The 11,256-nt window shown below is 47.7% G+C and overlaps 1 protein-coding gene across 1 annotated transcript in view; it reads left to right on the forward strand.

Moving 5' to 3' along the window:
• The window catches only part of LOC135506608 (C-type lectin domain family 4 member M-like), a gene marked incomplete at its 5' end in the record, with an annotated part of 39,666 nt that extends 29,409 nt beyond the window's left edge, over positions 1 to 10,257 (forward strand). The window contains 4 exons of the mRNA XM_064925937.1: positions 8,732 to 9,088; positions 9,316 to 9,440; positions 9,559 to 9,668; positions 10,125 to 10,257. Coding sequence (XP_064782009.1) covers positions 8,732 to 9,088; positions 9,316 to 9,440; positions 9,559 to 9,668; positions 10,125 to 10,257 — 725 coding nt within the window. The remainder of the gene's footprint in view (positions 1 to 8,731; positions 9,089 to 9,315; positions 9,441 to 9,558; positions 9,669 to 10,124) is intronic.
• Positions 10,258 to 11,256: the final 999 nt, after the last annotated feature.

An 11,256-nucleotide genomic window follows, 5' to 3' on the forward strand; every position in this document is an offset into this window, starting at 1 on the left:
TTCTTTGACATCTGTTGGGAAAAATGACTGATTTACAGTTCATGGGGGTTGTCTAATCACACATATGAAGTTTTGGACAGATCTGATTTTTTTAACCCTTCCAAACAGCCCCTGAGTCACCAATTATGGCACTTCCGGTTGGCACAGGAAGCTATAAATAAACTCATATCCTCATTGGGGTATGCCTTTACAGAATCCTGAGTTTTAAGTCTTTACGTTAAGAACTGAGTTATTTACGGAGGGTTTAGTGAGTGTGTGTTATTTCAGAAAATCATAGAAAATCACAGAAATGTCGCAGAGCTCCGCAGCACATTTTAAAAATACTCGTATGAACACCCTGCAACTGGATCTGTAACCGTTGAAAAAAAAAACACCTATATCTGAACATCACGATCTGGTCACCGTACAATTTCTCGTAAATGACGATAGATAAATGGCCGATTTTTTTTTTATTGACACCGGAGGCTCCTTGACTTTGACGTGAAGTGAAAAAATCTTTTCTCTATTTTCATTTTGGACCTTTAATCCCAGAAATATGGCCATAACTCAAAAACCGTTGAGGCCTAGACGCCATCTTGTTCGGGGCCATCTTCCCATAATGCCAAACCTACGCTCACCAAGTTTCGGCTTCGAAATATTTTCGGTTTCCGAGATATGGCACGTCGTGATTCGGGATGTTTTGTCCAATAGCAATATGATTGCTTATGCCCTCTTGTGGGATATTCCGGCATTGCGCAAAAATGGGCTAAAATTTGTTTATTTTATTAAACGAAAACCGAATGTCCGACAAAGTTCATTTGATGACTTCCCGGTAGGTCTGGCCCTACCGCTCGGCCCGACGCCGTCCCCGAATTTCTAAAATGTTTTCGGACGTCTAGTAAGGGACCGTACATTTCCAATAGGGACTTTCTCACTAACCATACGGTGATTGTCGAAATGTTCCCTTAGGGTATGTTAGTACTGATGGTGAGTTGACGTTGCTCTTATATTCAGTAGTTTTTCCCGACTGTATGTACTGAAACCTAAGATTGCCTGGGGTACCAATGTAAGAAATAACACATAAAAAAACAAAATACTGCATAGTTTCCTAGCAACGCGGCCATCTTTGTCGGAGTCGGAAGTAGGTCACCATGATAGTTCGTTGGTGATCTGGACACCAAAGAACTTGAAACTTTCGAACCGCTCCACTACAGCCTCATCGATGTTAATGTGGGCCTGTTCGGCTCGCCTTTTCCTGTTGTCCACGATCAGCTCCTTTGTTTTGAGGGAGAGGTTGTTGTCCTGGCACCACACCGGCAGTTCTCTGACCTCCTCCCTATAGGTCGTCTTATCGTTTTCGGTGATCAGGCCTACCAATGTTGTGTCGTCAGCAAACTTAATGATGGCGTTGGAGTCATGTTTGGCCATGCAGTTGTGTGTGAACAGGGAATACAGGAGGGGACTAAGTACACACCCCTGAGGGGCCCCAGTGTTGAGGATCAGCGTGGCAGACGTTTTGTTGCCTACTCTTACCACCTGGGGGGGGGGGTCGTCAGGAAGTCCAGGATCCAGTTGCAGAGGGAGGTGTTTAGTCCCAAAGTCTTTAGCTTAGTGATGAGCTTCGTGGATACATTTACATTTACATTTAAGTCATTTAGCAGACGCTCTTATCCAGAGCGACTTACAAATTGGTGAATTCACCTTCTGACATCCAGTGGAACAGCCACTTTACAATAGTGCATCTAAATCATTAAGGGGGGGTGGTGAGAAGGATTACTTATCCTATCCTAGGTATTCCTTGAAGAGGTGGGGTTTCAGGTGTCTCCGGAAGGTGGTGATTGACTCCGCTGTCCTGGCGTCGTGAGGGAGTTTGTTCCACCATTGGGGGGCCAGAGCAGCGAACAGTTTTGACTGGGCTGAGCGGGAACTGTACTTCCTCAATGGTAGGGAGGCGAGCAGGCCAGAGGTGGATGAACGCAGTGCCCTTGCTTGGGTGTAGGGCCTGATCAGAGCCTGGAGGTACTGCGGTGCCGTTCCCCTCACAGCTCCGTAGGCAAGCACCATGGTCTTGTAGCGGATGCGAGCTTCAACTGGAAGCCAGTGGAGAGAGCGGAGGAGCGGGGTGACGTGAGAGAACTTGGGAAGGTTGAACACCAGACGGGCTGCGGCGTTCTGGATGAGTTGTAGGGGTTTAATGGCACAGGCAGGGAGCCCAGCCAACAGCGAGTTGCAGTAATCCAGACGGGAGATGACAAGTGCCTGGATTAGGACCTGCGCCGCTTCCTGTGTGAGGCAGGGTCGTACTCTGCGGATGTTGTAGAGCATGAACCTACAGGAACGGGCCACCGCCATGATGTTGGTTGAGAACGACAGGGTGTTGTCCAGGATCACGCCAAGGTTCTTAGCGCTCTGGGAGGAGGACACAATGGAGTTGTCAACCGTGATGGCGAGATCATGGAACGGGCAGTCCTTCCCCGGGAGGAAGAGCAGCTCCGTCTTGCCGAGGTTCAGCTTGAGGTGGTGATCCGTCATCCACACTGATATGTCTGCCAGACATGCAGAGATGCGATTTGCCACCTGGTCATCAGAAGGGGGAAAGGAGAAGATTAATTGTGCGTCGTCTGCATAGCAATGATAGGAGAGACCATGTGAGGTTATGACAGAGCCAAGTGACTTGGTGTATAGCGAGAATAGGAGAGGGCCTAGAACAGAGCCCTGAGGGACACCAGTGGTGAGAGCGCGTGGCGAGGAGACAGATTCTCGCCACGCCACCTGGTAGGAGCGACCTGTCAGGTAGGACGCAATCCAAGCGTGGGCCGCGCCGGAGATGCCCAACTCGGAGAGGGTGGAGAGGAGGATCTGATGGTTCACAGTATCGAAGGCAGCCGATAGGTCTAGAAGGATGAGAGCAGAGGAGAGAGAGTTAGCTTTAGCAGTGCGGAGCGCCTCCGTGATACAGAGAAGAGCAGTCTCAGTTGAATGACTAGTCTTGAAACCTGACTGATTTGGATCAAGAAGGTCATTCTGAGAGAGATAGCGGGAGAGCTGGCCAAGGACGGCACGTTCAAGAGTTTTGGAGAGAAAAGAAAGAAGGGATACTGGTCTGTAGTTGTTGACATCGGAGGGATCGAGTGTAGGTTTTTTCAGAAGGGGTGCAACTCTCGCTCTCTTGAAGACGGAAGGGACGTAGCCAGCGGTCAGGGATGAGTTGATGAGCGAGGTGAGGTAAGGGAGAAGGTCTCCGGAAATGGTCTGGAGAAGAGAGGAGGGGATAGGGTCAAGCGGGCAGGTTGTTGGGTGGCCGGCCGTCACAAGAAGCGAGATTTCATCTGGAGAGAGAGGGGAGAAAGAGGTCAGAGCACAGGGTAGGGCAGTGTGAGCAGAACCAGCGGTGTCGTTTGACTTAGCAAACGAGGATCGGATGTCGTCGACCTTCTTTTCAAAATGGTTGACGAAGTCATCTGCAGAGAGGGAGGAGGGGGGGAGGGGGAGGAGGATTCAGGAGGGAGGAGAAGGTGGCAAAGAGCTTCCTAGGGTTAGAGGCAGATGCTTGGAATTTAGAGTGGTAGAAAGTGGCTTTAGCAGCAGAGACAGAGGAGGAAAATGTAGAGAGGAGGGAGTGAAAGGATGCCAGGTCCGCAGGGAGGCGAGTTTTCCTCCATTTCCGCTCGGCTGCCCGGAGCTCTGTTCTGTGAGCTCGCAATGAGTCATCGAGCCACGGAGCGGGAGGGGAGGACCGAGCCGGCCTGGAGGATAGGGGACATAGAGAGTCAAAGGATGCAGAAAGGGAAGAGAGGAGGGTTGAGGAGGCAGAATCAGGAGAAAGGTTGGAGAAGGTATGAGCAGAGGGAAGAGATGATAGGATGGAAGAGGAGAGAGTAGCGGGGGAGAGAGAGCGAAGGTTGGGACGGCGCGATACCATCCGAGTAGGGGCAGTGTGGGAAGTGTTGGATGAGAGGGAAAGGGATACAAGGTAGTGGTCGGAGACTTGGAGGGGAGTTGCAATGAGGTTAGTGGAAGAACAGCATCTAGTAAAGATGAGGTCGAGCGTATTGCCTGCCTTGTGAGTAGGGGGGAAGGTGAGAGGGTGAGGTCAAAAGAGGAGAGGAGTGGAAAGAAGGAGGCAGAGAGGAATGAGTCAAAGGTAGACGTGGGGAGGTTAAAGTCGCCCAGGACTGTGAGAGGTGAGCCGTCCTCAGGAAAGGAGCTTATCAAGGCATCAAGCTCCTTGATGAACTCTCAGAGGGAACCTGGAGGGCGATAAATGATAAGGATGTTAAGCTTGAAAGGGCTGGTAACTGTGACAGCATGGAATTCAAAGGAGGCGATAGATAGATGGGTAAGGGGAGAGAGAGAGAATGACCACTTGGGAGAGATGAGGATCCCGGTGCCACCACCCCGCTGACCAGAAGCTCTCGGGGTGTGCGAGAACACGTGGGCGGACGAAGAGAGAGCAGTAGGAGTAGCAGTGTTATCTGTGGTGATCCATGTTTCCGTCAGTGCCAGGAAGTTGAGGGACTGGAGGGAGGCATAGGCTGAGATGAACTCTGCCTTGTTGGCCGCAGATCGGCAGTTCCAGAGGCTACCGGAGACCAGGAACTCCACGTGGGTCGTGCGCGCTGGGACCACCAGATTAGGGTGGCCGCGGCCACGCGGTGTGGAGCGTTTGTATGGTCTGTGCAGAGAGGAGAGAACAGGGATAGATAGACACATAGTTGACAGGCTACAGAAGAGGCTACGCTAATGCAAAGGAGATTGGAATGACAAGTGGACTACACGTCTCGAATGTTCAGAAAGTTAAGCTTACGTAGCAAGAATCTTATTGACTAAAATGATTGAAATGATACAGTACTGCTGGAGTAGGCTAGCTGGTAGTGGCTGCGATGTTGACACTACACTAATCAAGTCGTTCCGTCGAGTGTAATAGTTTCTACAGTGCTGCTATTCGGGGCTAGCTGGCTAGCTAGCAGGTTGATTGCGTTACGTTACCTTAAAAGAACGACAATAGCTGGCTAGCTAACCTAGAAAATCGCTCTAGGCTACACAATTGTCTTAGATACAAAGACGGCTATGTAGCTAGCTAGCTACGATCAAACAAAACAAACCGTTGTACTGTAATAGTTACTACAGTGCTGCTATTCGGGGCTAGCTGGCTAGCTACGTTAAAAGAACGACAATAGCTGGCCAGCTAACCTAGAAAATCGCTCTAGACTACACAATTGTCTTAGATACAAAGACGGCTATGTAGCTGGCTAGCTACGATCAAACAAATCAAACCGTTGTACTGTAATGAAGTGAAATGAAAATGTGATACTACCTGTGGAGCGACGCAGAATGTTGACCGGGTAGTTGAAGTTCAATTCGGTAGAGGTTGGCTAGCTGTTGGCTAGCTAGCTAGCAGCATCTCCTACGTTAAGGACGACAAATAGCTGGCTAGCTAACCTCGGTAAATTAAGATAATCACTTTAAGTCTACACACTCTAACTGCACAATTATCTTGGATACGAAGACAGCGAAGACAACTATGTAGCTAGCTGACACTACGCTAATCGAGTCGTTCAGTTGAGTGTAATAGTTTCTACAGTGCTGGTGGACAGTGGATGTTAGCTAGCTGCTTAGCTAGCTGCTGGGCAGATACGTTAGGACGACGAAATACGATAATTATGCAATTATCTTTGATACAAAGATGGCTATGTAGCTAGCTAAGAAGAAATTGCTAAGATTAGACAAATCAAACCGTTGTACTATAACGAAATGTAATGAAAAGTTATACTACCTGCGGACCGAAGTGTAGATGCGACCGCTCGCTCCAACCGGTGTTGTATTGGATACTATGGTGGGTACTACGCTGATCTGTAGTTAATGAACAGCATTCTCACATACAGTGGGGAGAACAAGTATTTGATACACTGATGATTTTGCAGGTTTTCCTACTTACAAAGCATGTAGAGGTCTGTAATTGTTATCATAGGTACACTTCAACTGTGAGAGACTGAATCTAAAACAAAAATCCAGAAAATCACATTGTAATATTTTTCAGTAATTCATTTGCATCGGTGGCGAACCGTTTGTCGTCGATACCTGGAGGTGGTATTGAGACGAGCCGACCGGACTCTCTTCCAGGTGCAACGACAGCGGCGAACAAACATTTGGGCCGAGGGTACGCCGACCTTTTCCTCTTGCTCCGTGAAGAGCGGGGGCTGATAACCCAGGGAACACTCAAAGGGTGAGAGACAGGTGGCAGAGCAAGGAAGGGTGTAGCGGACATATTCTACCCACACTAGTTGCTGACTCCAGGTGGTGGGGTTGGCTGAGACCAGGCAGCAAAGAGTCATCTCCAGGCCTTGGTTGGCCTGCTCCAACTGGCTGTTGGACTGGGGGTGGCCTCGGAGGACAGACTGGCCGACAACCCAATGAGTGTGCAGAATGCCTTCCAGAACCGGGGAGAGAACTGAGGACCCCGGTTGTAGACCATGTCAACTGGGAGTCCATGGATCTGTAAGATGTGCTGCATCATGAGCTGTGCCATCTCTTTGGCAGAGGGTAGCTTGGGGAGAGGAATGAAGTGGGCGGCTTTGGAAAACCTTTGGCAGAGGGTAGCTTGGGGAGAGGAATGAAGTGGGCGGCTTTGGAAAAGCTTTGGCAGAGGGTAGCTTGGGGAGAGGAATGAGGGCGGCTTTGGAAAACCGGTCCACTATTGTCAGAATGGCGGTGTTGCCGTCAGATGGGGGGAGACCCGTAACAAAGTCCAGGGATATGTGAGTCCAGGGACGGTGCGGAACAGGCAGAGGTTGAAGGAGACTAGCCGGAGCTTGAAGCGAAGCCGTGCGTGAAGCGAAGAACGCCGACAGTCATGAACCATGGTAGGCCACCAAAAGCATTGATGCACAAAGGCCAGGGTCCGACGGGAGCCCAGGCAGCAGGCAAGCTTGGAGGAGTGGGCCCACTCCAGGACCGAGGATCGGATATCGTCAGGAACAAACATCCGGTTATAAGGCCCACCTAGCTTGTCTGGAATTGAGACGCTTGGTGGTGCAGAGATATTCCAGGCTCTTGTGGTTTGTCCACACAATGAACGGATGTTCCGCTCAGCCAGTGTCTCCACTCCTCCAATGCCATCTTCACCGCGAGAAGCTCACGATTCCCCACATTGTAGTTCCTCTCCGTTGCGTTGAGGCAATGGGAGAAGTCAGCACAACTTGAGGTCCAGGGCAGAACGCTGGTACAGGACAGCCCCCACCCGACATCCGAAGCAGCGGCCTCCACAAAGAACTGGCGGGACGGGTCAGGATGAACCAAGATGGGTGGTGTGGTGAAACGGTGCTTGAGATCTCGGGAACGTCCCAGTCAGCAGCTGGGGACCATGCGAATAGAACCTTGGGAGAGGTGCGTACAGACAGGGTGGAAGCCAGGGTGCTGTAACCCCGGATAAAGCAGCAATAGACGTTTTGTGAATTCCAGGAAACGCTGCAGTTGCACTCTGGACGTAGGCATGGGCCAATGCACCACCGCTCTCACCTTCCCGGGATCCATCTGTACACTCCCTGAGACGATGATGTAACCCTGGAAGGGGATGGTGGAGCGATGGAATTCACACTTCTCTGCTTTCAGAACAAGCTGGTTTGCCAGGAAGCGTTGGAGGACCTGACAGACATGGAGCACGTTCGCTTGGGCGGAGTGGGAGAAAATTAGGATGTCGTCGACATAGACGAAGACAAACCGGTTCAACATGTCGCGGAGAACATAATTTACCAGAGCCTGGAACACAGCAGGGGCATTGGTAAGGCCAAATGGCATGACCAGTTACTCATATTGACCACTGGCTGTTTTGAAGACAGTCTTCTACTCATCTCCTTCCCCTATCCAAACCAGGTGGTAGGCATTCCGTAGGTCCAGCTTGGAGAACACAGTGGCCCCTTGGAGCGGTTTGAAGATTGAGGAGATGAGAGGTAGTGGGTAATGGTTCTTCACCGTGATGTTGTTGAGGCCCCAGTAGTCATTGCACGGGCGCAGGGTTCTTCTTTGTGGAGAAGAAGGACAAAGCACTGCACCGGTGCATTGCATTCTCCGGCGGGGGAGGCAGGAGGACGGATGAACACTGCAACTAGGGTGTCCTCATAGCCTTGATCTCCAGACCTGACGTTTCAGTACTCATTTTGGGTGCATGAACTCTGCAATATGTTTAAGCCAATATTATGGAAGAGGTTCTGGAAGTCAAGCAGTAGAACATGTGAGGTGCTGGAACTCAGTTCTGGTGTTCTGTCCCTTGTCAAGCTTATGTATTTCCCTCAGTGATTCAAACAGAAAATTGACACAAAAGTTGATACAAATACCACTCTGATAAAGAGACAGTTCTTGTTGTAATAATTTGTTCTTCAGTGTCTTGTCAGTGGTGGAAGAGATACTCTGGAGCTGCTGCAGTGTGTCTGGGGCTGCTGTGTGTTCTCCTACTGGCTGGGATCATAGGCCTGTTTCTCTACCGTGAGTTTGATATGTTCTCACTCAAACATTCTTCATCATCAGTGGTGTAATGACCAGGGATCAATTACATTTACATTCCAGTCAATTACATTGTGACAATACACCAAATTCCAATTCCACGTTTTCCTCATTAAAAAGCATTGAAGATAATTTGGATTGAAATAGAATTCCAGTGTACTTCCTGAATTGACTGGAATTGAAATGCAACTGACCCCAACCCTGGTCATGTCTAATTAACATGTCCACTGTTACCTTGTTCATTGGTCGTATTATTTCACAGAGAGAAACCAGTTGACCTGTTCCAACACCCTGACTGAAGAGAGGGACCAGCTACACACCAGCAACAACACCCTGACCAAAGAGAAAGACCAGCTACAGACCAGTTTCAACACCCTGACCAAAGAGAGGGACCAGCTACAGACCAGTGGAAACAATCTGACTGAAGAGAGAGAGCAGCTCAAGACTAGCAACAACACCCTGATCAAAGAGGGAGACCAGCTACAGACTCGCAACAACACCCTGACCAAAGATGGAGACCAGCTACAGACGAGCAACAACACCCTGATCAAAGAGAGAGACCAGCTTCAGAAAGAGATAGAACTTCTGAAACAATCTTTAGTTGAGAAAGGTGAGTCAAATTGTCTAAGGACTGTTCTGTTTGACAGTCTCTGTATCAGTTCACATGCCACTTACGAACAGGCAAATAAACATATATTAAATGAAAAATGTGAGAAACAAACTAAGACTTCCAAACATTCCATTAGTTAGTGCCCCGTCTTCCTTAATTCAACTTAAATCAATGTTGTATTTAAGTGACTAAAGCAGGAAATGTTCAACTTATAGTGTGTCCTCAAGGATGGAAGAAGCTTGGTAGCAGTTGTTACTACGTCTCCACTGAGTACAAATCCTGGAAGGAAAGCAGAGAGGACTGCAGAAATAGAGGAGCAGACCTGGTGGTCATCAAGAGCCAAGAACAACAGGTGTGTGAGAAAGAGAGAGAGTGACAGAGAAAAGAGAGAGAGAGAGAGAGAGGGAGAGAGAGATAGAAAGCAGTAATGACTATGTTTTAGCAATGTTGTCTCTCTCCCACAACTACAGACATTAGTCAATTGGTTATGTGGACGAAATAACTATGTCTGGATTGGTCTGACTGACTCTGTTTCTGAGGGGACCTGGAAATGGGTGGACGACACACCACTGACCACAAAGTAAGACATTAATGAATTCTATGTAACTATGACATCACTGTCTGGAGTAGTATGTTCAAAATGGAAAGCCTGATTCTTCTACAGGTATTGGAACAGTGGACAGTCTGATTCTATGTGTTGTTTCTTCTACAGGTATTGGAACAGTGGACAGTCTGATTCTATGTGTTGTTTCTTCTACAGGTATTGGAACAGTGGACAGCCTGATTCTGTGTTGTTTCTTCTACAGGTATTGGAACAGTGGACAGTCTGATTCTGTGTTGTTTCTTCTACAGGTATTGGAACAGTGGACAGTCTGATTCTGTGTTGTTTCTTCTACAGGTATTGGAACAGTGGCCAGTCTGATTCTGTGTTGTTTCTTCTACAGGTATTGGAACAGTGGCCAGTCTGATTCTGTGTTGTTTCTTCTACAGGTATTGGAACAGTGGACAGTCTGATTCTGTGTTGTTTCTTCTACAGGTATTGGAACAGTAAACAGCCTAATGGTGGTGGAGCACAGAACTGTGTGTATTTCTACTCCTGGTCATCAGACAGAGGAGAATGGTGGGACTATGACTGTTCCTATAAATACAGATGGATCTGTGAGAAATAGGATTCATCCTCAGTTCTCTCTGAACTGCTAAATAGGATTATGCTCAGTATATCGTAAACTATTTTCTGCTTATTCAATTTACCTTGTCAACTACATACAATATATAACAAGACAAATGTAGAATACATTATAACAAAAATATATGCAATAACAATACAATGACTTGATAAGAGAAGGACTGTTCTGTCTGTTGTTGAGGAAATTCACCACTAAGGACTCAAATTCAAAGGGAATGAATCAATCTTTATTATCACAGTCCCAGAGGTTCACTGACTCAATACAATCCTGATGTTCATGTTTATTATCACAGTCCCAGAGGTTCACTGACTCAATACAATCCTGATGTTCATGTTTATTATCACAGTCCCAGAGGTTCACTGACTCAATACAATCCTGATGTTCATGTTTATTATCACAGTCCCAGAGGTTCACTGACTCAATACAATCCTGATGTTCATGTTTATTATCACAGTCCCAGAGGTTCACTGACTCATTACAATCCTGATATTCATGTTTATTATTATTACTTTTTAGTTTAGTCTACTTGCTACATATTTGTCTTAACTCTTCCAGAACTGCACTGTTGGTTAAGGGCTTGTAAGTCATCATTTAACGGTAAAGTCTATACTTGTTGTATTCAGCGCTTGTGACAAAGTTTGATTTGATTTGAGACTCATTATACTGTGACACAAACAAGTCATATCAGCACGGTTGGTTCCTGCATGAGACTGACTGATATCACAACAGACTTCTTACCTTGAAACTGAGATACTCCTTTTGGTTCCCAGAGCAATGTTCTGGGTGTACTGGGAAATTGCTTATTCAGTCATAGTGTGGAAAAACAAACAGACTGCCCACCCCAACTCACGCCCTGAACATACTAAAACAAAGACAAAAACAAAGGAACAACGGTCAGAACGTGACAGTGAGAGTGTTGATTCCTCCCATGTACAGTCAACCAGTTACTCGCATGAACCCAACCAAGTTGGATATTAGAAA

Source organism: Oncorhynchus masou, chromosome 20 (assembly GCF_036934945.1).
Source record: "Oncorhynchus masou masou isolate Uvic2021 chromosome 20, UVic_Omas_1.1, whole genome shotgun sequence".
Taxonomy (NCBI): domain Eukaryota; kingdom Metazoa; phylum Chordata; class Actinopteri; order Salmoniformes; family Salmonidae; genus Oncorhynchus; species Oncorhynchus masou.